Raw genomic sequence first — 27,442 nt, 5'->3', positions numbered from 1 at the left:
TATTTTTATATTACTTCTATAAAAAACAATGTCAAGTCAGATTGCCTATTACAGCAAGGCACATCTGCAAATATTTTATTTCTGAACTAACACAAGAAGCATTTGGAAAGCTTTGGATCACATTTGAAAAACAAAAACAAAAACAAAACAAAAAAAAAAAAACACAAAAAAAGTTCATGCTTGTAGCATCAAAAAAATTCCCAGATTAATTAACGCACAGTAATTCCCACTAAGAATGCTGTTGCTAAAAGGCTGCAAGGTAAAACAGCAGTTGAACTCAGAGTAAGCTGGCCCAGACAAGACAATTGCATGTACCTACATTTCTGAAAGTATTTCTACATTTTTGTTGGCCATTTGCAAGAAAAGTTAAGAAATTCAAAAAGATGGGCGTGCCTCATCTGGAACCAGCTCTGCTTCATTTGGAATGTACAAGTTTGAGGGGGTTAGCGAGTCTTGGGAAATATTGCACATGTATTGATCACATTTTGTGTGTATGTTCATATATTTAAGTGCAACGCTCAACTGAACCTGAACTACAGAGCCACAACTGATGCCTCCCTAATAAAAATAAAAAAGAGGAGATATACATTCTAACCACAATTTATGATGGAAATTAGGAGGAAAAATCCATTTCCATTATATTTTTTGTGTGAGGAGGCCCAGAAAAGATTACAATTTTTAGGGAAACTGTGTTTATGAAGATTGTTGAAGATACAAAATGATCCTTCATACCACTATGTGAGGTTAATTATTATTATTTATATTACAGTAGCATCAAAAGGCAGAAATCAGAGACCAGGGCTCCATTGTGCAGAGCTCTGGACAAACAGATAACAAGACAGTTCCTCTCCCAAAGAGCTTACCATTTAAATCAGCTCTGTGGGGCAGGGATTATCTAACTAATAAGTGATTTCTGGGTAGAGATGAAGTTCCACAAAAAGGCTGAGGCGTTTCTGGCCGCTAGGAGAGGTGGCAGGTAAGAAATGTAGGGCACAGCACTAATGAATGATGAAGGTAAGTTGGATAGAAGATCATGTGCAGTATAAAACAGATCCTGGGATGAACAGTACTCCACTCTAGAGGGCACCAATCACACAAACACATATAAGAAGAGACACTTCTGTTCCTAGTGGATAAGTGTCCCAATCACCACAAATGATATTAATTACCAGAAAGGCTAAGGAATGAAGGGGCATAGAGATTAAACTACCCTCTCATTCCCGCAAGTGTTTCTTCCAGGTCATCTTTGAGCCAGACTACCAAGACTATGTGTGAGAAGCTGCCACTTCCCATGCTGTACATTCTCTTGATGAACAAAGGACTACAGTTTCCAGGGGTTTCCAAACCAGCAGCTTTCAGAAGCAATCATCATTTCACACACAGGCCTCATCTTGTGTGTGTGAGGAGCGTGAACAGAGTTCCAAAACATGCTCTTTATTATCCAAAAATATAGAAAGAACATGTGCTAAGAAACCAATATGTACTCACGCAGCCACTGCCTCTTATGTTGCCATGTTCACAGGCCATGAAGAATGCTGGAGAGTTCTATTCATGAGAGCTTAAAGCTGCACTTCACATTTATTTTGGCTTAAGAAAATGAACAAAGATAACAGTATGAAAACTATGCTCCAATTTTCTCCACATAAGTTTGTCCAGTGAGTTCCTACCACTGCAGTACTATATTCCTGTCAGGGTGTTGCAACATCCTTCCAACTTGCACAGAACCATTCATGATTTCTTTTGTGAAATCCAATTCTCCAGACAGCTCATCACTCTTTGAAATGAGGGGAAAAGACAAGTTTGGTTTACAACAACTAATGACATTTTGAAAAACAAAAACTTGTTCTTCTTTTAATCCAGCAGACTGGTTCTTTGGGGATTAGTTCACTTGAGCCAAAATCCTACTGGATGGAGACCAGACTTTAAAAGCAAAATTCTGCTCTTGGTTTTGCCAGCGTAAGTATGGATAAGCTCCACTGATGTTAATGGAGCTACTCCTCACTTACACAAATGCAGCCTTGAGCATAATCTGGTCCTAAATGTCTATCAGTGGGAACACTGTACTGTTTAATTTGGAAGTTATTCAGAATCATTCACTAAACCACAAAGCATCTAAGCCACCCAATTTGCAAACAATAACTATTTTCCAAACACGTATATCTTTGTTTAATGAATCCTAACATGCAATATTCTTCCAAATTCATTTTAGAGGCTATTCTTTTCATTTCTAAAGAAGGCCATCCTAAAGATGAATATGCTAGCTATCAGCCAACTTTCACCATTAAATACAGATTTTAAAATAATGACCAAGTTACTGGCTTCCTGCTTAGGAAAAAACAATCTCCTCACTGATCTATAGAGATCAAGACAGATTTATTAAGGAGTGTAACGATAACAGTGATCTGGTCCATATGTCAGTATACAATGGTTTGGTTGTATGGGTAATTCTAACATCAGAAGCAAAAATGCTTAGAGTTTGTATGTTACTTAAATCAATAACATATGCTTAAATGGGAAGTTTACATAATAGTATCATTGTTCTCTCAAATGGCTATAAAGCACTCAAAACTGTAAAATAGTGTACACTTCTCGTTTTATTAAGTCTGTGACACAGCCCCCAACTCAGCAAGCAGATAAGGGGATATCCTTATGTCCCTGTGGTGTCCCTTTGCAGCCAAAGGGGCTCCATGCAGGGGCAAAGACCTACCCAAGTGGATCTGATGGCAGAATTGGAGTCTTACTTTGTATTTTGTATACTTGCTAATATAATTAGGGCATACTGATTCTCCTTTGTCTTGCACCTCGCACAGTCATCTACACCTGAATGCAGTGGGTGGAAAATGTTCCCATTCTGATATGTTAATATCTTGTACCCACTTTGCACTAGTGCAAATGATTGGCCCTGGTGCAAGGCAGTGACGAATAAGGTCCAGACTTTTGTTGCCAAAAGCCTATTGTTACACTGAAATGCTACGTTGTTGTAATGCCTAATATTTTATCCTCATTTCGCCTTCAGAACTGAGCAGTCTTTTCTTGACAAGTGTTCCTAACCTTGTTCTGCAACATCATCCTCAGACTCTGAAAACTAAGTGAGAATAAGGCTTTATCGAGCTATTTTTAAATTTACAGGTGGAAAACATGAGTGGAACGCAAGTGTGCTCAAGTCACATGCGTTGAATAGGAAGCTTACATCTGTACAAGGTTTGGGTTTAATAACAGGTGTGTTATGTGAAATTCTATTTCCATTTTTTTTTACATGCAAATGCGGACTCGCATTTCACTGTGAATGAAAAAGGTGGTGTTGGTGGGTATCTTTGCAGGCCAGTGTCTGTTGCTGAATGTTTTTTATAGGGTTTTCAGGCAACCTTCATACTAACTAAAACCTTTATTTTCCAAGTGTTGATGACAGTCAGTTTTTCTCCTAACAGAAATATTTTATGAGTTTTTCTTGTTTAAACATTCAGATTTGGAGTAGGGGCAAAAGCACTGTATAGCGCTTTTCTTCTATAGAGCTCAAAGTATCATTATCCTCCATTTTATTGATGCGGAAACTGAAGAACTGAGAAGGAAATGACTTGCCCAGACACACAGTAGTCAGTGGAAGAGTTGGGAACAGCACCCTGGTCTCCAGGCTCCCAGTCTAGCACCCTATGCACTGGGGACCTTTACATCTCCAGTCTCAGAGTTGCTCTAATTTACAGCCAACAGCAACAGCTCCCAAAGATAGGTTTCAGAGTAACAGCTGTGTTAGTCTGTATTCGCAAAAAGAAAAGGAGTACTTGTGGCACCTTAGAGACTAACCAATTTATCTGAGCATGAGCTTTCGTGAGCTACAGCTCACTTCATCGGATGCATCCGATGAAGTGAGCTGTAGCTCACGAAAGCTCATGCTCAAATAAACTGGTTAGTCTCTAAGCTCCCAAAGAGTTGCTGCAGCAGCCTGTGATCACTCAAGAAGAGTGCACCCTGGCCATACCCCCTCTCCCCAACACGTCCCCTAACCTGGGGCCAGACAGGTGTATAGATGGCTACAGTACCAGGGATTCCAATTGCTGAAGCAGCCAGCCTATTCAAGTCTTAGGCTGAGGATCTGGCCCAGAAGCTGTAATGACTGTACATCTTCTCTTCAAACTGTTTTTCTCCTCTGAATCTCACTGCTGCTGGTAGTTACTTGTCTTGAGTGTTTGCTGTCCAGGGTTGGAGTCAAAGATGAGTGCGTGCAACCACATTGGTAGCTTTAATCTGGAAGAATGGTTGGGCTAATCCATAGACAAATTTGCTACGAACAAGGCAGCTAGAGACACTCCATGGGTGAAATCCCAGCTTCATTGAAATCAATGGCAAAACTCCTATTAACTTCAGCAGGGCCTATATTTCACCCCAGGAGTCTGTCTTTCATAGGGGTGAACTCTCTGAGCATCTTTTACTCGGCTAGGATTGCTCTGCTGAAGCGGATAGGAGTGGAGGATGCCAGTAAGGATACAACCAACCCCTCCAAGTTGTGTTTCAGGGCTACGTCTATCTTCATTTTGGTGGTCTATTCATGTATTATGGTTTCTTATGCCACCATTGCATCCACTGTAGCAATCACAACATAAGACTAGCAGCACCATCTGCAAATATTTTGTTTCCCAATTCAGAGCATATCAGAGTAGAATCCCATTTTATATGAAATCGGGCTCAACTGAATTAACTGAACCTACCAAGGTAGTTTCAAATGAAATCAGGAGAGCTGATCAATACACTGGTTTTGTAAGGGGTCATAATTGTGTTTTAATTAACTAAGAGTTTTTGTTCGATTTAATAAATTATAATGTACTGTGAAGGGGAAGTCTCTGAAACATAGCTTTAATTTAAAATGTTCTCATTTTCAGTTGCTGTCAAAAAACCCAGAGCAGAATAATTAGCTTGATGAAAGCTGATGTACCTGGAATGAAGAATAAAAATTCTCTAACACATGAATATATATATGCGTGGGTGGGGTACATGTAATTTTGTGTTAATTTCCTTTTGATGTTGAAAATTGCTTGTCATTTTATCTACTTGGTAGTCTTTTAACAGGTAACCGAGTATTAATGATGAAATATTAACAGCTTTAACTGAGTTTCCACAAATTTAAAAATAGCCAGATTTGCTCAAATGTGGCTCATAAACCAAATACAGCCCTGGGACTTCTTTCTACATTATGCTTCTACTCCTACCTTTGCCACGGAGTTGTGCCCATAAAGGCTGAACACCCCAATATGCAATGCGCCATCTTGACATCAGCATTACATTTTCTGAATTGGCAACTGAACTTTCAAATGGAGGAAAATTTAGATACATTATAAATAAAACTGCATCTCAATTGTCTCCTCTTTTAGCCCCAAAGCTATCTATGCTGCACAGAAATTTGGCATTCCCTCATTTTAACTGTTGAAAATTATGTACAACGGAAAAAAAGACTAATAAAGCTAAGATTACAGAATGAGTTATTTACACTAAAGGAATACATCCCAGCATTTTCAATTTACTGCATGGTTAATGTCTTTGTATTTTTCATTTTGGGTCTTTGTTTCACATTATCCCAGATTTGAGGTTTGGTAAAATAAGAGAGATGTGCTTCCACCTTGCTTTAATACAGTTTTGACACTTTAAAATCAAGACCCCAGAAACTTTCTATACTGGAGAGAGTAAGTAGGAAGAAAAGGAGGACTTGTGGCACCTTAGAGACTAACAAATTTATTTGAGCATAAGCTTTCGTGAGCTACAGCTGAATGCATCCGATGAAGTGAGCTGTAGCTCACGAAAGCTTATGCTCAAATAAATTTGCTAGTCTCCAAGGTGCCACAAGTCCTCCTTTTCTTTTTGCAAATACAGACTAACACGGCTGTTACTCTGAAACCAGTAAGTAGGAAGTGGTAAAAGTGGTAAAAGTGCTTTGACTGGGAGTAAGTAGGAAGAATATTTGGTAAAAGTGCCTTGATTGCATGATATCAATTGTAGAGACAGCTCACTGGTGTTTTAAAAAAAACAACCCTTCATTTTGTTCCAACAACTTTAACACACACAAAAATCGGAAAAAATAAAATACCAGAACAACTGGACATATAAAAATTAGGAAGAAAGATGCCAGTCATTAGATTTCTATTCAACTTCTGTTCTGTTGGAAGTTGGAAATAAATGTTCTCTCAGAAAACCAAAATAAATTGCTACGAGACCAGATACCTAGATGCCACAGAGATGGGTGTGATATTAAAACCTAGACAGAAAATGTTGAGCCATTTAAAAATGACTGAACAGACTCATTTTCAAGATTGTTTAAATCTAGCAGTTTCATACTATGCTAAAATGTAAAGCCCTCCATGAATTTTTAATGTCTCCCTATAATTCTCCAATGCAGCAGCACAATGATTTCCAAACTGATGTTCCTGTCAATTTTTAAGTAAACCAACTGGATTAGTTTGCACCTATGGGTGCACCTACGCTACGGGGGCTATACCTTCATAGCTATACCACTGTAGCCATAATCTCGTAGTTTAGACACATTAGAAGGGACTTTTCTGTCAGGGTAGCCGGAACACCACCTTTCCAAATGACAATAAATCTAGGACGATGAAAGCATTCAACTGCATCTGACATATCTGCATCTACATTGAGGGCTAGGTCGGCATAGATTTTTCACATCCCTGATTGACATAGCTATACTGACCTAAATATTAAGTGTAGACCAGACGTTAGGAAAAATTCCCATTGAAGCCATTGCTAGAGTACAGATGGTAGAAAATGAGATCATTTTCTTTAATAGATATGATTTTCTTTCAATGTATGTTAACTGCTTTAAAATGAACATTTTAAAAAATTCTCCAAGATGCAAAAATTTTGGAAACAAACAAACAAAAAATCCTACATAAATAGGCTGTGACTGGCACTTGAGCTCTTCGGCTATAATGTAAAGAGAGAGATGGAAACCTTACTTCATCTAATTATTAAACCTGTGTGTTTGTGAATTTCACAGTAAGGAGGATTTATTTCTATATCGCTGAACCAGATTATTTATCAAATGGGAGATTTGATTGAGTAAGGACTGATGCTGAGTGAAACTTTTTGGTGGGCTAGTAACTGCATTTTTTAGTGCACTTAAACTATTCACAAATTCAGATCGAATTGCGCCAACAGTTTCAGCCACAGGAGAGAAAAAAAATGCAAAGCCATTTGTTTCAGCTATTTTGAAACAAGTTGTCATGAATATAGGGGGAAGGGTAGCATAAAATCCCTCCTTGGCAGCTGTACTGGATTGCCTTCCTGGAAAGGGTTAAGCAGTTCAAATAACCTAGTTGGCACCTGACCAGAAGGACCAATGAAGAAAGAAGATACTTTCAAATCTGGGTGAGGCGGGGGGGAGGATTTGTTTGCTGTTCTGTGTGTTGTTTCCTCTCTGGATGGAAGAAGAAGCCAAGCAGGTACAATATCTCCTGAAACATATACCTGAAACAATCCATCTAAAAACACAGAAACTGTGAGTAGGGCAAGGAAATGTGTTAGGTTATCTCTTGTTTTGGCTTGTGAATTTCCCTATGCTACACAGGTAGTTTCATTCCTGTTTTTGTAACTGTGAAGCTGAGCCCAGAGGGGAATCCTCTGTGTTTTAAATCTTTTTATTACCCTGTAAAGTTACCTTCCATCCTGATTTTGCAGGTGTGATTCTTTTACTTTTTTCTTTATAATAAAAGTTCTTCTTTTAAGAACCTGATTGAATTCAGTGTCCTAAGGACAAAGGGTCTAGTGGAGCTCATGTTGCTAAGGCAACTGGTTGGTATTTTAGTCTCAAGCTTCCCCAGGAAAGGGGGTGAAGGGGCTTGGGGGGATATATTGTTGGGGTTAGGGATTCCAAGTGACCCTTCCCTGAATTTTTGTGTAAATCACTTGGTGGTGGCAGCAATATATCATTCAAGGACAAGGAAAGGAATTTGTGCCTTGGAGAAGTTTTAACCTAAGCGAGTAGAATATAAGCTTAGGGGGTCTTTCATGCATCTGTACCCCAGAGTTCAGAGTAGGATGAACAGATGTCCCTATTTTATAGAGACAGTCCTGACATTTGGGGCTTTTTCTTATATAGGCTCTTATTGCCCCCCCACCTCCTGTCCCGATTTTTCACATTTGCTTTCTGGTCATCCTAGTTCAGAGTGGGGGGATACCTTGTCACAAGCCTTTTTGACTTTCCATTTAGGAATGTTTTGTTTCAAAATGGTCAAAACGTTTTGTTTCAACACAGTGGTTCATTTAGAAATGTAGCTAAATATAAAAAAGGGGTGTGTGTGAAAAACATTCCAAAACAACCTGAAATGAAAAAATGAAACAAAAAACATGGGGGAGGGGGTAAACAAATCACTTTGTTTGACCCCAAACTGAATTGTGTTGGTTTTTCTCACCAAAAAGTGGGTTTTTTTTCTGGATTTTTTTGATTTGGCCCCCAACATGTCCTAGTTTGCACAAAGCAGCAGGAGAGCATTGGAGAATCAAGCCCTTGATGCACAATAGAAATTACACAATTTATACAGTACAAAATAGTGAGCACAGCATATAATTGCATGGGGCCAGATTTTCAAAGGTATTTAGGCACCTAAGCAGGTCAATAGGAGTTAGGGACCTAACTCATAAAGGCACTTTTAAAATCCCACTAGCTGCCTATTTGCATCTTTAGGTGCCTACATACCTTTTGAAAATTTTATCCTGGCCCTCTCTACCACCAAGAAACCAGATTGCATGATCCCAGCACCTCAACGAAGCAAATAACTCTGCCATTACTTACATTTATTATTACGAGGTGGTAATTACCAGAGCTAAATCATGTTAGGAGGACTTCCAAGATTCAAACACTAAGTTCTTGCAATCTTCCAAAAAGAGGCTACGATTATTTTTAAAAAAGTATAAACACATTGATTACCCATAATTTGTTTAGTGTATTTTTAAGGTATAGTGTCAACTAATTACAGATACCACACTAAAAATTGTGAAGCTTTACAAAGAGTCAGGAGTATGGGAACAGCAAAATTAACACATGCAGATCTAAACAAAAAAAGGATCACTTCTTCCAGCAATTAAATCCAGCCATATCCGGGGTGGTTCTAACATTGTGCCATAGCACTACATAACATTTTAAGGCAGGAAGTGAAGAATTCCTTTTCCATATGAAACTCCAGTGTGAATTTAGGTGAAGAGAACGTAACTACCCAAACTGGAATGTGGCCTGAACACCAGTGTCACAAAGAGTGCTGTGGTATCTTTAATGGCCACACGTAGTGAGGAACCTTGTTTTATGTCTCATCTAAAATATACCACTTCCATAGGCACCATAGCATCTGATACCACACAGAGAATACTGGTGGCGAATCAGAGGGAACCGTGCCAGCTCCTGAATTACCAACACCGCTTCCTATTACACGGAGGCTTTGATTAATTTCTTTTATGCAAGTACTGACTCATCCCAACCATGCCTGACTTGTGCAGTCTGTTAAGATCACAACACATGGTGGCATGGCTATCACAAACAGCGAGTCCAACAGAAATAACAGACCTACAGGGAAAGAAATATATGTGCACGTGTGATTTTTTTTTTTGGAATAGCAACAGGTTCTCTTTGCGCTGCAATGCGCTCATGTAAGATGACAATCACTAAATCAATTGCATTCTGAATATTTTACAGAAATCAAACTCTCAGAACTGATCATATATATTATTATCTGCATCTCTTCTTCACCTCTTCACCCTCTAGTCATGTTGCATGACATTTACCAATAAGCAAATAAATCTACATTGCTTCATTTCCCCCTTTTTGAAACCAGCAGCAACCTGGCATTCCAAGCTCGTAATTTTCGATTCAATGTTACTGCTTCAGAAAAAACAAAAGCTGCAGACAAGGGGCTCTTCTGAGGAAAGAATCAAAACAACCCACAACCCCTCATTACACTATTGTTATAGATTGTTTTCCGACCTATTTCTGTAAGGATATACCTTTCTGATGGCTGCTTAGACCACTGTTGTCATGGAGACGGTTAAGGTTGGGCAGCTCTACCAGCCCCAGTTGCATTACCATTACTCCCCAACTCTCAGGTCTTTGGGTTTCCTCTAGGGTGACCAGACAGTAAGTGTGAAAAATCGGGATGGGGGTGGGGGGTAATAGGAGCCTATATAAGAAAAAGCCCCAAATGTCAGGTCTGTCTCTAAAATAGGGACATCTGGTCACCCTAGTTTCCTCAGAGATTGACTGTAATCATTCTCTTTCATCACTGACTAAAAAGATCACTTAGGACTAAGTTCACATAAGTGAACACTAATATGGTGGGTAGAAAAGTTGCAGATGCAAATGGTAATAGCTGGGCATCTAAATACTTGTCTGCAGATACAAAACCTTTAGTTATTACTATTATTATTTGTGCTACAATAGTGCAGAGAGGCCCCAGCTGAGGTCAGGGCCCCACTGTGATGGATGCTGTACACAAATAGAGCAAAAGACAGTCCCTGACCCAAAGAGCTTATAATTTAAATAGACAAGATAGGCAAAGGCAGAATTATAACAATTTTTTTTTTAACAGATGGGGAAGAAAGGTGCAGAGAGAGTAAGTGACATACCTAAGATCATTGTGACTGATCAACGTATTGAACTTGATCTTCTGAATCCCAGTCCAGTGTTTTAACCCCAAAAGCACTCTCTCGCTCAAGTGAGATACTACTTCTGTCTGCTGGAGGTGCAAAACTGCACCTTGCAAAATTAGAGACTGGATTCAGGCCCAGCTGAGACTGGGCCCTTCAATTTACTCATTTATTACATTGCAATGTGGCTATTTGAACTAGTTACCTACTGTAAACTATCAATGTTTGTAAGAACAAACCAAACCAATGATGATTGGCTCATTTAAAACATTTTCTTTGGAAATGATGAAGTCATCATCTATACATTTTCATGGAAGAGGAAAGGAAGGGAGAAGGGGTACCCAGAGAGTGAGAACCAGAAGAGCTTCGGGTATACAGAGTTTTTCCTTCCTGACACTAACGCAGGAGTGGGGATAGTCTCTCCCCTCAGTGTGCAAAAGGGCAGGTCATGATCCCTCTATTCCCAGACCCTTCACATAGGAAGGGGCAGGCTGGGAAATTCACTTCATTGCCCTTAACTGATCCCACAGGAAACCAACTGTACAGCTGATACAGCCTAAGCACACTATGTATGCTTTTGATTGAGCCACTCTGCACTGTGGAATCCCATTTAAAGAGGGGCTCCAGAGACAGTGACACATGGAAGAGGCAGAGCGAGAGGACCTTGAATTATACACAGGATCAGAATTTTATGCCATTGCCCCTGGCCTCCAGTAGGTCTCAGGAAATCCACTAGTTTTGGGAGGGGGCTGATTTCCCTGTTTTTTCCATGATGAAAACACTTTCCCCTCCCTTCCATGGAAGAATGATCAGGAAATGCTGAAAGGGGAATCCAGGACTTTTTCATTAGGAGAGCAGGCTCTAGTCCTACTGGGAGGTTCTCTACTAAGGGCTTGGCTACACTTGCAGATGTAGAGCACCGGGAGTTGAACCAGCCCTCGGAGACAGCAGCAGGGAAAGCATTGCTGTGTGTTCACACTGTGCTCCTTGTGACTGTGGAGCATGTCCACATTAGCAGCTCTTGCAATGCCACAGACAGCAGTGCATTGTGGTAGCTATCCCAGTGTGCAAGGGGCTGCAGCATGCTTTGGAAAGGGTTTGCAATGCCCAATGGAGCAGGCACAGCGTCACATGATGCAGATTTCCCAATCCCATTGTTCTATGAGCATCCTACTAGATTGCCAGCTGCTTTTCAAATGAGGGGGTGGGGAGTGTGACAGGGAGTGTGTTGTGTGTATGTGGGGGGAGAGACAGAGTGTTTTCGGGGGCTGAGTGTGTCAGCATGCTACCTTGTAAGTTCAGACAGCGGCAGGGGCAAGGGGGAATCCCGACATCAGCCCCCACCCCCGCCTCTCTCTCTCTCTCTCTCTCTCACACACACACACACACGCCTGCCTCTGCAGCAGGAGCATTCCACAGTAATGGTTTGCTTTGTGTCCCGGAGCAGATAAGCATGCAGACGTCAGAAACAAAGCTTTGAAAGGGGATATCCGCAGGCCTGCAGCTGAGTTCAAAACAATGACCAGAGTGGCCACTGGACTTCAGGGGATTATGGGATGTTTCCAGAGGCCAATCACAGTGCAGTAATGCAATACGTTGTCCACACTGACACCCCGGCGCTCCAGCCGGGGCGCAGCAAGCTCTATGCTTCTTGTGGAGGTGGATTACCAGGAGCGCTCCAGCTGCAGAGTCCAGGCGCTCTAAGTGCCTTGCCAATGTGGACACTTCAGGAGTTATGGCGCCTGGGCCTGATTTAATGCACTCTAACCTGCAAGTGTAGACAAGGCCTAAAATAATTACCCAGAGTTCAGATAGTGAGATGGTGCCCTGAGGTGGCAGGGATCTAGGGATACCAGAATCTAGTTCCCAGATGGTCCTGCTGCAGTAGAGATATCAGCCACCTGGAAAGAAATGATTCAATTAACCATTTTTTCAAAGTATCTAGGGCAAGATAGCCTACCTCCCATTCACACTGTGACCAGGGATGGCAAAATATTTATGAAATTATGGACTTGCATGAGCGAAAGCAGTGGAGAAAATAAGAGTGTTCTGGGCGTGAGCATAAAAACAGAGAACCAAAACAGTGCAACGTTCAGGCATTATTTCTTCCTCAACATACATATATTCCCTTCACCTCAAACACTCCCTGAAATAAAGTTCTCAAAGGGTATTTCTACATTGCAACGTTAGCCCAGGATTCGAACTCAAGCTCAAGCCTAACCCCCTTTCCATCTGCACACAAATCACACTAACCCAGGGCTTGCACCCAGGGTTCCAGGACTCCACGGGGGTGGAGGGTCTGAGCCTGAGTCAAGCCAGGACCCAGAAGTTCAAGCCCTATGGCTCTGCAGTGTAGATGCAGCCCCACTGGACTCGTGCTGGACAGTCAAGTTTGGTGGACAGTGAAGTTTCCCCACACTCAACCCCAAACAAAGGGCTAGAGCAACCACATTTTGGGAGGGCCCTAGAACGTCTAGGATATGGGTGGTTGGATTGGGCCCACATAAAGCAGTGTAGATGCTGGAATCTCAAGATGGGACCCAGGGCTGAACAATTTCTTACCCGAGGTTACAAATGAGTGTAGTTGACCAAGCCCATAATCATATGATGATGACCCTGTTGGGAAGCTGTTTATCACAAGGAGACAGGCAGATTTGGGGAAGTGCCTGGGAGAGGGCTGTGTCCGCTGCACTCTGTGTCAGGCAGAGAGTCTGTGCTGGAGAGTTTCAGCAAGCAGGAGTTGGCTGTAGAGACGCCTCAGCTGGGGAGGGCTGTAAGGACTGAGAAGCCCTGGAGATGTGGACTAAGACAAGACCCAAAGGGGCAGTGACATTGTTCTGAGTTGCTCTGCATCTTTGCTGCTAAATTAATAAAATAAATAACTTCCATACTGCTATTGTAACGCTCTCGTCCAAGGAAAGCTCATGAGTCTGTCTACCAGCAGTAGGACTCACACCTCTCAAAGACTACAACAATGTAAATAAATAGTAACAGTAAGATGTCAAGAATTATATTTATCTTTAATAAAAAGAGCAAACGAATGCGATTTTACCAAACAGTTTAGAATTTCATAGAATCATAGAATATTAGGGTTGGAAGAGACCTCAGGAGGTCATCTAGTCCAATCCCCTGCTCAAAGCAGGACCAACACCAACTAAATCATCCCAGCCAAGGCTTTGGCAAGCTGGGCCTTAAAAACCTCTAAGCATGGAGATTCCACCACCTCCCATTCCAGTGCTTCATCACCCTCCTAGTGAAATAGTGTTTCCTATTATCCAACCTAGACCTCCCCCACTGCAACTTGAGACCATTGTTTCTTGTTCTGTCATCTGCCACCACTGAGAACAGCCTAGCTCCATCCTCTTTGGAACCGCCCTTCAGGTAGTTGAAGGCTGCTATCAAATCCCCCCTCACTCTTCTCTTCTGCAGACTAAATAATCCCAGTTCCCTCAGCCTCTCCTCGTAAGTCATGTGCCCCAGCCCCCTAATCATTTTCGTTGCCCTCCGCTGAACTCTCTCCAGTTTGTCCACATCCCTTCTGTAGTCGGGGGACCAAAACTGGACGCAATACTCCAGGTGTGGCCTCACCACTGCCGAATAGAGGGGAATAAGCACTTCCGTCAATCTGCTGGCAATGCTCCTACTAATACAGCCCAATATGCCATTGGCCTTCTTGGCAACAAGGGCACACTGCTGTCTCATATTTTGGAACTTTCATATTCTAAAAGAATCCAGACAGATTTATTTTGAAGCCATCACTGAGAATTGTTGCATAAGGATTACTGTATGTATGTACAGCATCTAAACTATATACCAAATGTAGTATCCCAGAACATGGAAAAGTTAAAGGTGAATGGGAAATACCGGAATAATGGAAATGAAAGATATGGGTGAAAGTTGACAGGCAGAAAACCAGACTGGGGAGAATGGTGCCCCGCATTTCAAAGGTACCTGTCCCAAATATCCCTTACTGGGTGGGATTTCTATCCCCCTATGCAGTATTGCACTATCCCACTTTCACAGTACTGATACTTCAAGCTTCTGTAACTGATATGCTAGCACTTGATCTTGCAACGTACTGAGTACTCTGGACTCTCTCCAACAATGCACTTAAGCACATGGTTACCTTTAAGTACGTGAGTAGTTCCACTGAAGTCAGCAGGACTATTCACGCATTTAAAAGTAAGCATGTGCTTAAATTCTTTGCTGGATTGGGGCCAGAGAGGAATACTGTCTATTCCAAGCACTGAAAAATCATGAGTCAGGCTCCCCCACCCCCAAATCATCAGACTGGCTGACACACCATGAAATTAAAAAAAACAAAACCATACAAAACCAATAAAATTTGGCTTCTTTTTATTTGCCTTCTGGTTTCAGAGTGTGAAATCCTGGCTCAACTGAAACCAATGGCAAAATTCTCATTGACATCAACGGGACCAGATTTTCACCCCAAGTCTTTAGGGTGCATTCACATGACATTTTCAGGCTTTTCTACATAGCCATGAGGGCTAGGGACTTATTTAAAAAAAAAAATGTGGAGATTCTCATGTAATCATTTGCCTCCAGCAGCTAAGCTTTAAGATAAACACCCAGTTTCACGAGACTCTTGATAAACGTGTAAGAGCAGGCAACAGTTGTAGTGCTCCGAACCTTGCAGGAACGAGCCTTTATTTAAGGATTGCCACCTCCTCGTCTCCCTGCAACTTTTACTGGACACTAGCGCTCCAGCACGACTTTCCTCTCATTCAGCTGTGCACGGACAGCTCCAAAACTGAATGTAACACAGACTGCAGCACAGACACATTTTAAATGTGTCTGTATTTGGATTACAGAGTTCTGCATTATCTTTGCTCTGTTCCTACTTCCCTCCCACACCCTCTGAGCAATATGTTGATGTGCACCCACCTTTCCCGTCTCAATGAAACCACATACATGCAGCAACATTAATTTCAGCTCCTGAGCTGCAGATGTTACTTCTCTATTGTAAGGAATTGCAAGAGTGAAGTCTGGAGAAGCCCAGCTGTCTTCTGAGCTACAGTCCCTACAGCTGAATGGGAGGTAGTGGGCAGTAGCTGGTAGAGCAGAGGTTTCAGTCTGGTTAACTATTGCTTGTGCTATGAACTTATGGGCACAAGTTACCGAGAATTTACTTCTGTTTAAAAAAAAGCCTTCCAAGAAGGCAAATGTCTAACATTTTACACAAGTCTCTCTATTCATCCCTGAAATTAGAATGAAAGCTATTAGATAAAACATATAGGATGCTAGCCATACTAGAAGAGAGCTCATTAGTTTTGAAATATAGTTCTTTTTGCTGTAATCATTAGGAAGACAAGTAACGTGTCATCACAAAACAGTGAAAGAGAGTCTTTTAACTCACACTCTTCAGAATAGGTTCCATGTTTCTTCCTTAATTATCAGTTCATAAATCTAGAGTTTCTTGGCTGATACGAGAAGGATGGAGGTAATAGGTGAGAACCTCATAAAATCAGTGTAATATAGCAAATTAACAAGGACCTGAAGTAATTCCTTTTCATCATATACTATATTCTCAAAAAGTATTTCCATTTTTGAAAGAGGTCTGTTGGAAAAACATTGAAACTGAAAAAATGCAGATATTTGACAAATAAACCGGGACTTATTGACCACCTATATGGTATATAATAATAGCTTGCAGTTATATAGTGCCTTCCATTCTGAGGTATCCCAAAGTAATGCAAACTTTATAAACTACCCCCACAAAAAAGACAACTCATTAACTTATGACTAAGGCTGCTCAGTTACATTCCCTACCAATGGAATCATAAAAATTCCAGGAAATCACCTTTTAAGCCAACAATCAACCTCAACTCACGAGGCATACCAATGAAATGTCAGCCTATTCAAATGATTCCTCAGCTCCACATCAAACTCCTTTTCAATTCCAACATACTACATAACCAACCTCTATTTCCTCACAATCACACACACAACTTTAACTCCAGTGTGAGGTAGGTGACCTAAATGCCAAGGTTTTTATAAATGGGTACCTACAGGTAGGTTCCTAAATTCTCATTTAAGCACCTAAATATAAGTGGTTTCATTTCCAGAAGTGGCCTTTTCTTGTTTTCAGATTTTAAAAAATGCTTTTATTATTTTCTTTCTTAAAAAAATAGGAAATTCCAGACAAAACCTACATTAAGAGAAATTTAAGGTTGCCTGGATAAGCACACAAGTTGGAAAGTGACAATATGCATCATGCCTCCTCATGTGCATGCATTATGATACAGTCTTTAATTACATGACCACACACTATTTGTCATATCATACAATATAGAATCTGATATTCTTTCTATCCCATTAGAGACATGTGCAACATCTGGGAAAAAAATTCCAGTCTTCAAAATGCTAAGGATTGTATTAAAGAGGACTGTGATCAATTGTTCTCCATGTCCACTGAAGGTAGGACAAGAAGGAATGAGCTTAGTCTTCAGCAAGGGAGATTTAGTTAGATATTTGGAAAAAAATTCTAATGGCAAGGATAGTTCAATTTCTAATTCCAAGGGAGGTTGTGGAATCCCCATCACTGGAGGTTTGTAAGAACAGGTGAGACAAAGACCTGTCAGGGATGGTCTAGGTTTACTTGTCCTGCCTCAGTGCTGGGGGCTGGACTGGATGACTTCCTGAGATCCCTTCCAGCCCTACACTTCTATGATATACTCACCATATTTTCATTGTTCTAACAGTGGTCCAGTCTATCTTTAACAGCTTGGAATTTATCTCTAAAAATGCCTCTGCCAGTTTTCAGCTTCCTATTCCCAACCATTCTGGCTTTATGGCTATTCAAAAAAGTTCATAGGAATTATTTTTATAATGAGAAAAGTGCATTTCTCCTCCACTGTCCTCATACCCAAAAATATACAATCTCTTATTTGCTCTTTAAAAAAAAAAATCACCTTTTGGACAGAGACCAAGCATGGAAAATTTCAATCCCAAAAGTGAAATTTCTTTGACTATGAGTGACTAAAAACAGAGGGTTAGGATGGAAACCATTATGCAACATTAATTATCGCAGTCATAGCTGCTCCCATGATAGCATCTTATTTTAGGATGTTGTAATAACAGGTATTAAACTGACACAATACAGATGCCCAAAAATCTAGTTCAAGTAGACACACTGTGCTTGTGTGGGCTTTGCCCCTAAGTACTTCCAGTTTATCCCAAGGCTGGAGACTGGAAGTAATGTCTGAAAGCCACTGCTGTGTTGGGCTACCAGAGTTGCTTTTTTTAACTCAGCTGGCAGAATTCTGCTCTGGGAACGCTGCCAGGTTCTAGTCCCTCCTTTGCCTACTCCCTGTAATTTCATTTAATTGACATGTAGAAGACATGCTTATTTAAAAGAGGTGTGGGCTGGCTTCTACTGGTACTTCTGAGCCTGGCAAGTATCACAGGTAATATTAAAGCAGATATCCATGCCAAAACAGTTCTGAATTGTTTTTTGATCAAATTACTGCTAAATTTAAGACTAACTCTCACTAGTTTCCAAGACCAAAAGAATGTCAGGTGTCAGGAATTATTTTGTTAAACCTTTTCATGCCAGGAGTTGGATTCCTCAAGTACAGAGACAAGAGCAAAATCTCCCTAAAGCTTCAATTCAAGTCAATGGGACTTAAGGACATACTTAAATCCTTTCTTGAATGGGGGCCTAAATGCAAAACCGAAATATTTTCATCAAAACTTTTGAGGAAAAGTTGCTTTTTGCCCAAAACAAAAAAATTCATTTTGGGCAAAATTTTCATTTTTTTCCAATGATAAAATACTTCATGTTTGGGGACAAATTCAGTTTTTAAAATCTGAAACTTTTTATCAAAAATTATTTTTAAAAACTGAACATTTTTGGTTTTTTGGTTATAAACCAAATCTTTGAGGGAAATTTAAAATAAATGCAAATATTTGTTTACATTTTACTAAAAAATGCTGTGCTTTTTTGACCAGTTCTAAATACCAAACAATTGCAAAAGACAAAATAACCACCACAGGCAAAGGCCGAGCAGAGAGTTCACAGCAAATTTGTAAATGACCTACTAGAGTGTATCCTGCAAATACACAGTGTTCATTTCAATTACTTGTGTTTCTGCTAACAGCTCCAGAGTGACAAGGCCCCTGATTCTCTACTGCCCTGCAGAGAGGTCATTAATACCTGTGCCAAATACTGCTATCCAGAAATGTCAATCTAGCACTTTTCATGAGCACAAAATCCAAAGTTTTCTATTGAGGTTTGTTTCTCTTAAATTAATTACATATTTTCACCCAGGTATTTTAAAGCAGTACATCTGTGACACCTTGATGTAAACTACTAGCTTGGAAACATCTGTGCCCACAACTGTTCTCACAAATTGGGAGGCCAAACCTCTTCCAATTAATCCCCTTTAATACCTAATTTGTCCTCTCAACTCTCCAAAAGGAGCAAAAGGCACCATTCCCTGTGAAGGGTAATAGAGTAAAACACATTTGGAGTGCCTAGGCCATCCCAGTTTTGAAACATTACAGGCAAAAAACAGAACAAAACACCTGAATTGAAAAATGCCACATTTTTGGAACCCTAATATTACATTTATGCACTGTTCAATTTCCTTCAAACATTCCACAAAATCTCTACTATGGAATAATATCATGGAGAAGAAATTTTGGGAAGTCTGTTTTGTTTAAAAAGGGATTTTCCGACTGAGGCAAACTAGAATGCAAATTTAATTCAAAAAGCAATGTACTTTGCCATATTCCCTTGGATATTGGCAAAAATGGTTTCAACAAAATCATTCCTTTCACCATATATTTTTTCCTCCTATGCAATCCTGCAGCAAAATTGTAATCCTATGCTTATGACTTAACAGCAGGTTGCTATGAAAATGATTGAAGTGATGTAGTTTCAGCATTTCAAACAAATAGGTAAAGATGGGCCAGGATAAAAACAGGCTTTATTTAAACCACAAATACTGTATATAATTATTAATAAGGGGACAAGGAAAACTAAATACATAAAAATGAAACTCCTCACCTTTCATACTAAGTACTGCTTGTTTAACTGTTTTCCTATTGACTCATAGCCCCTATTTATAAGGACATTTGTGACTGAATGAGCATTTTGTGCCTGAAATTGACTCCAAACAAATAACATCATAGGGCTCCATGTCATCCATACTCTTAATAACTGTCTCATCAAATCTGCTCAGCTTATTAGTAAGATTTCTTTTCTTTAATGGGGAGAACCCTGTAGATGCCTGTGGTACTTCGCTGATGGGGAAAAGGCAGGGTGGGAACAACCACTACTAATGACAGGGATCCAAGGTCATAAATTTCTTAAGCATCTTTTTCAGCATCTTACTGAAGCATTCCACCAGCTCATCTGTCTGAGGGTGATAGACTGATGTCTTTAAGGCCTTGATTTTCAAGAGGTCACACAATTCCCCCATTAGCTTTGAAGTAAAGTTGATCCCCTGGTCAGTCAATATCTCCTTCATTATCCACCTGTGCAAAAACCTTCATTGATTTGGTGGTGATAGTAGCCGCAGTGGTTGTGCAAAGGGAGATGGCCTCTGGGCACCATGTGATGTAATCCATTATCACCAGAATGCACTGGTACCTGGCCACACTCTATTCAGTGGTCCCATCAGGTCCATACTGATCCTCTCAAAGGGTACTCCAACCACTGGGAGAGGGAGTAGTGGAGCTCATGGGTGGCGGGTATCATAGGCTGGGGAAGGCTCTGCCTGCCCGAACAGCCAAGCATGGCCCCACGGCCCCTGCTTCCGCTCTGCGGCCCGACTCCAGGGGCTGGGGCCACGCCGCCTGCCCTCCCGACGCTCCGGGGTTGGGGGGGGCTGAGGTGACGCCAACAGCCCTCCCTCCAGGCGCTCCGGGGCTGAGGGCACTAGTCTGGGGCAGGGGTCAGTGGCTGTGTCGCTGGGGCTCTGGGCTCCAGAGGGGGCGGGGCAGGGCCTCAGGTAGAAGGGGCGAGGCTGGGCACTAGCCTCCCCCAGCCGGCGGTTCATGCGCCCGCCCATGGTGGAACTTTTGGGGCCCTGTCCATTGGCACGCCGGGCACAATGAGCAATAGTCCGTTTTTGTTCCCCTGACAATAAAATTTGAAGGCCACCCTTTTAAGAGTCTTCTCTCGCCCCATTTGTCTCCCTCAAGGTATTGCATGTGCCAGTGTAGTACTTCGCAGCAGAGTTTCTTCAGGACAAGAAGCTGTACTCCTTACTTCGCTGGTTTGGGGGTCCTTCGCCACCTGATACAGTCTCCCCTCCCTGAGTGCAAATAAAAGCCACTGCTTCATCCGTCATGTATTTATCATCTCACCAGTTTATACTGGCAAGTTGGTCATACGCCCTGCTCAGGGTTGGGTTGTCTTTCTGACTGCTACAAAAATTACATCTGCCACCAGTAAGTTTAAGTCTAGGGAGTGTGAGATCCTCTGCTTCCCCTGAATACAGGGAGGGCACAGCTCCTGCCGGGAGCTCCCTTTGCTTGGATCTTCTGCCTCTCTGACTCCAGGGGGTTGTTATATTAGTTCTGGTACTTCTACCCCATTAGCCCACACAGGAACTAATATCTTGATTAGGCCTCTTTTCCTAGCCATGGTATCAGTTGTCCAAGCCTGTTCAGAGTTGCTAACCATGGCAGTCATGGCAGAAATGTCCTCACTGTCCACGTGAAAAACAACTTCTGATCGAGGGACTTGCCCTGTCCCTTGACTGCCCTAGGGGAAACTGGGTGTCTGGGGGGGGCCTTCCCTCAGGATTGGGTTTTTTCCTCAGCACTTTGTTCCCAGTGAGACCAGGCTTCTGAGGTCTTGCCATAGCTGTGGATCATCCGGTGGACTAAGCTTTGTATTTGGTTCCTCAGAGCTTGCTCCCATTGCCAGGCCAAGAGATCCGTAGTCTACACAGTCTGTAGATCTTAATGAGCATCTTCAGGCCTGGGTGTTTCACTGGCTGGGCGTGCAGCTGCCATAGTTTTCTGACAGCTGTACTGTGAGGGCCAATGTCTCAGGCCTGTGCCGCAACACCCGCTCCCATCCCCCAGCCAGGAGAATTTCCGAAAATTGCTCCAGCATGACCTGCTCAGCCACCAGTGCCACCAATAACAATATTCTTTAAATCTCTGGGCTGCTGCACAAAGTCAGGCCCCCAGTGGAAATTTTTCCTGGTGAAAGCGCTGTCAGTGGGTCTCGGCATTGATATCAAAGATGTCTAAAATAGCCGCCTTGACCTGTGCATAGTCTTGTGTGTCCACAGAGCTGAGGCTCCAATACACAGCTTGAGCTGGCCCAGTAAGATAAGGTGCCAGCAAAATAGCCCAGTGTACAGATGGCCATTGAGCTGCTGTGGTGACCCTCTCAAAACTGAAGAGGAAAGCATCCAGGATGTCCCGAAGTTCTATCTTTGTGTGTTTTATGAGAAGCCTTGGGGCTGGGGTGTGGTTCAGCATCCTAGCTGCTAGCCCCTCATGGTTGTAAAAGGGTTGCCACCTGCTGGACCAGGCATTATTGCTGCTCTTGCTGTTTCATCTCAAGCTCCCAGATGAGCTGTTGTTGTTGCTGTTCATGTTGTGCGGCTTACTGTTGGGTGGCCATTTGTTGAAATAGCTGGTTCTGTTCCTGCTGTTGTTGGGAGGCCTGTAGTGGTTGGCTGTCTATCCGCCACTTCATCAATTTGTCTATATCCGTGCTTCCCCTCCCCCCCACACAAGGCCTTACAGAAGACCTGGGATGAGAGACCACATTCTCCATCAAGTTGTGATGGGCAGTGCTCACTGCTGGTGTCGCCTAATGTTTAGGATATTAGGTATCTACTCACCCCGCCTCCAGTGTCTCTCATTGGCCATTTTCATGCTCCTTGGGGTCTGCCTTTTGTTGGGTGTTGACTTGACACTCTGGTCAGGTCACTAATTAGGCTCCAAGGAAGATATTGGGTCCCACACCCTCACAACTGAGGGGAACATCAGTCTACCTGTTGACCCCCTGCAGGCATCCAGTCCCAGTTGCAGTGTTTTCAAAGTCTCTACCCCCCCTTGCTTCCCCAAGGGTGAGTTTGGAAGTGAGGGTTTTCATGCTCTTCATAACAAGGGTGGTTGGTAGGCCAGCCCTGGCCCTGTCACTCCACTGGACCCCAGCGGAGGACCCAGCTCAGGATCCTGTAAGAGGCAGCATGTCCAGCACTCAGGAATGCCTTAAGGCTGCCTCCTTGGGCCACTTCCTACCGCCTACTCTCTCAACAAAGGCTTATAGTTTGACACAAGGTAGTGAAGAATGAGTAACGGAATGGTCCACCCCTCTGGGCTCAGAAGGCAGGCTCTTTTTCACAGGGAAAGGCTTCTGGAGCATCCTTCTTTAGGAGCTCTCAGGTTAGGTCTATCTCCCTGCCCTGCCAGGCATTTGCTGAGCTGTCTGGCTCCCTTTTAAGCCCCACCTCCAGCTGTAGCATGCTCTGAAGGTGGGGTGGGCGGGGTCGCCTTGGGCCAGATTTGCTCCTTAACCTCTTCAGTCCCAGTGTGGGGCTTATATACCCCACCACAATAACCCATCTGACTACAGACTGGGGTGAAATCCTGTCCCCATTGAAGTCCCTTCGACTTCAGAATTCCCTTTGACTTCAGTGAGGCCAGGATTTCACCCCAGACTCTCAGTTAGGGTATACCAGTGTAACACCATTGATATCACTGGAGCTATGCTGATTTATACCAGCTGAGGTTCTGGCCCTAAATCTGTAGGCTATTGGACATATATAGAATTTTCCTACACTGCTTTTAAGGGGTGGCAGGAATAAAGGCAGCAGAAATGAACATTTTACCACCCAAACAGGGTAAGGAAAGGTGTCATATTCCTCATGTTTATTCCAATTATGGTTTCTTTCTTACCTCACAGATACAAGTAAACTGTTGTTCAATTTCAGTTGTCTTAGATTAGGGAGATAAGCACCTGCAGGATCAGAATAAAGAATCATTTTGTAGAACTGGTTACAGAACATAGGAAACATATGTCCGACCTCACAAGCTCAGCAGCCCACAGATTTTTCAGATGCACTTCTTACCCATCTCGACCACCTCTAACACACTAGACAATAACTGAAATAATGTAATTAACTTTTCAGACGTGCAACATTCCAGCCTCTGCATTCTCTCATTATAAGCCTGCATGTTAGCTGCAGTGGTTTCACAGTTACAACCTTTGAAACTCCCCTCTGAAAAGCACCATGTGGCATCATTCCCGAAAAGATCAAACATTAACACAAGGTTTGCTTGGAGGTGATCATGTTGCTCTGTCTGATTCTATATCCTTATTGACTAATAATGACTTATTCTGAAGAGTTAAGAAAGATTTACATTATCTCCATGTGTGCAACATATCCCCGTGTTTTTTATAGTTCGCTCTCGATTCTCCATTCTACATCTCTCTCTACATTGTTGCCTATTGCATAATAACTGGTGACGGAATTGCAGTATGTGTGTCTTACAGCCAAGTCATACTTCATTTGAAGAACTGAAATCCCCTTACTGTATATTCTTCTAACTGTGATTTTTGAGCCAATCAGCAAAAGGTGCCATCTTATTTGTCACAAGCCAATCATGTTATAACTAAGGCTGCAGGTTGGTCACGAAGGTCACGGATTCTGTGACTTTCTGGGACCTCCGGGACTTCTGCAGCGGCCGGTGCGGCTGGCCCGGGGGCTGCCTGAGGAGCTCGGGCATCCCCTGGGCCAGCCTCACTGGCTGCTGCTGGGGAAGTCTTGGGCTACTGCCCACCTCCTCCTCACATTTACTGCCCATGACCTGTCCATGACTTTTACTAAAAATGCTTGTGACTAAAACGTAGCCTTAGTTATCATTGCATTGACCAAGATCCCCAAAATCCTACCTTTGCTTTGTTATCTACTTTCATGTATTTTCTGCATATAATCTATTGTTTACTGCTTGGTTTTGTAAGTTTCATAATCATGAGCAACCTTTATTTAATTATTTTAAATTTTTCACTCTCATCCCATTGAACATTTTCCTTTTCACTTATTTCTAGAGGCAGTTCTGAACCCAAACCACAAAACCAAACTCCTCTAAACCTTGGAGCAATTTGGATACAGGTACAAATTCTGTATCTCAGCCACCATCTCTATTAATCTCTGAATAATTCTAGATCTTATAATTCAGTCCAACGTATTTTGTTTTAGTTACCATAGATGAAGGAAAGACTTTAAAATGGTGTCTATGGGCATCTTGGTTTCACAATATGGTGTAGCTGTATGACATATTTTATAAAACACAGTACGCTAGAGCCCCTTTTAATTGTCAGAAACAAATGTTTTATTTAAGTGACAGACACAGAAGCTGGCAGAGTTGAGCAACAGACCTGGCATGGTTCTATCTCCACCAGTTTTCTACCAGCGGAAATTCCCCTAGATAGGGAGAATTCCCCAATACAAACCTCCAGTCACTTTGCCCCTGCATGCCCCCGCAATGCATCATCTCCGTTAGGGAAATCTGAGTGCATTATGAACTGAAAAAGGAGATGGTTTAATTATGTACTAAATTATCATGTGCATGTCATAAAAAGATCTGGGCATCAAAATTATCCAAGAAAACGGTGCAAAATGGCTGGACAAATCAACACAACTCTCATACCACCTTACTTCTCAACCCCTATCTAAAAGTCTCTGCCAAATTAAAAGGCTTCCTTCAAAAGATCATCCTTTGCATATTAAAGGTGGCCATCCACAGACTTTGGTGGACTGCAAGTGAGAACAACTTCCTTGAGTGAAAATACCCTGCCAGTGCCATCCACTTCCTGGAGTTGGTCTCTGGGTACAGGGAGCGAGACCATCCCACTGTACCATAGTTTCTGTGTTGGAACATGGTGGAGATGTTGTTTTTGGTGATGATAAGAATCAGCATGTTGCTGGAAAAAAAGGGATAAACAAGAATTGGGGGGTGGGCGCTGACAAGCTCAATGTAAACCTTCCTATACAAGAAGTTTTCTCAAAGTACCTTAATTCCTTTTTCTCAAGCCCACTGACATTCACAGGGAGAAAACCAATAAGTGACAAGTATTGACAGCATTCATCAAAATTGTGGAGCACATAGAATCTCTCTCAAGTCCATTCTCTAGCATAGTTAGATGTGCCATTTTTAACAGGACTGGATGAGATAGTTAAGTACCGTAAGCAGATACAGACTGACTCTATGCAAAAGAAACCAGGTCAGCATGAGCTGAGATCTTCCAATCTCTATAGCAGTGAGATAACAAATCTACCTTGGTCACTGGACTTGTCAATGATTACAGCTGGACAAGAGAAAATTAGTTCTGTTGCATCTGGTACCACAGATCGATTGAAGAATAAAGGGACTGACCGCCTGATCTGGCTAAGATGAGCATTTTGCAGAACTATGAATGGGGAGGCAAAGGTGGCCAAAAAAGCTTGGAACTGTGCAGCTCCTGATCTGATCAGCAGCCTCAGGATTGCACTATCTTTCACCCCATCTCATATTGCCCCAGGGGGCTGTTCCACCGGCCAGGGAACACAGAGGCCTCTATCTGTACCCCCTTTCTCCCAGACATCTCTTATATCAGGGGCCAAAAGGATGGACCTATCGCCACTAGAAGATTTCCATTTACAAGTAAAATCTTCTACTGGGCAGTTAAGATGAGTTTAGGCTGTTTTGTCCAACTGGAATAGCATAAAGCAGCCTTAATGGACCAGAAAACGTTGCACACACTAGTTTAAAGACTATGGGTGTTGAATGCAGCTCTTCAAGATTACTGCAGTTTGTGATTTTGAAGTTGGCTCACAGGTCTCTGAACAATCATAGAATATCAGGGTTGGAAAGGACCTCATGAGGTCATCTAGTCCAACCCCCTGCTCAAAGCAGGACCGATCCCCGACTAAATCATCCCACCCAGGGCTTTGTCAAGCCTGACCTTAAAAACTTCTAGGGAAGGAGATTCCACCACCTCCCTCGGTAACGCATTCCAGTGTTTCACCACCCTCGTCGTGAAAAAGTTTTTCCTAATATCCAAACTAAATCTCCCCCACTGCAACTTGAGACCATTACTCCTTGTTCTGTCATCTGCTACCACTGAGAACAGTCTAGAGCCATCCTCTTTGGAACCCCCTTTCAGGTAGTTGAAAGCAGCTATCTAATCCCCCCTCATTCTTCTCTTCTGAAGACTAAACATCCCCAGTTCCCTCAGCCTCTCCTCATAAGTCATGTGTTCCAGTCCCCTAATCATTTTTGTTGCCCTCCGCTGGACTCTTTCCAATTTTTCCACATCCTTCTTGTAGTGTGGGGCCCAAAATTGGACACAGTACTCCAGATGAGGCCTCACCAATGTCAAATAGAGGGGAATGATCACGTCCCTCGATCTGCTGGCAATGCCCCTACTTATACATCCCAAAATGCCATTGGCCTTATTGGCAACAAGGGCACACGGTTGACTCATCACATCCAGGAATAGTGGTAATTAATCTAGACTGGAATTTTCCTATTTGTTTTCCTTTGACTGCAGCATTATTCATCCTAGCAGCATAAAATCAGGCATGAGACACCAGAAAAACAAAATCAGCTAAATCTTATTGCCCAGCTACAAGCAGCGCAAACTGAATGGAGCTGAAATTGAACTGGTATTGCTCATCACATTTACATATAATATTTATGGTTCTATTCAGCTCTTCACAGTAAACAGCTGATAAGATGCTAACTGATGCCTGTGTTTTAAGAAAATCTCTAACAAGACTGTATTTCACACATTCCACTGCTTTCTGAGCCACCAGCCCCTCATGTTCAG

At 42.2% G+C, this 27,442-nt stretch overlaps 1 protein-coding gene across 5 annotated transcripts in view; it reads right to left on the bottom strand.

Moving 5' to 3' along the window:
- Positions 1–27,442, bottom strand: part of LRRC56 (leucine rich repeat containing 56) — a 134,101-nt gene that overhangs the window by 25,991 nt on the left and 80,668 nt on the right. For 4 of the 5 annotated variants that reach the window (XM_074954737.1, XM_074954738.1, XM_074954736.1 and 1 more), the window contains one exon: positions 23,527–23,587. The exons of the other annotated variant lie outside the window; for it this stretch is intronic. In XM_074954737.1, coding sequence (XP_074810838.1) covers positions 23,527–23,587 — 61 coding nt within the window. The remainder of the gene's footprint in view (positions 1–23,526; positions 23,588–27,442) is intronic. 5 annotated transcript variants of the gene reach the window in all.

The sequence above is a fragment of the Natator depressus genome, chromosome 6 (genome assembly GCF_965152275.1).
Source record: "Natator depressus isolate rNatDep1 chromosome 6, rNatDep2.hap1, whole genome shotgun sequence".
NCBI classification, from domain to species: Eukaryota; Metazoa; Chordata; order Testudines; family Cheloniidae; genus Natator; species Natator depressus.
The sequence above is the reverse complement of the archived record's forward strand: the minus strand, read 5'-3'. Positions and strand labels throughout refer to the sequence as shown.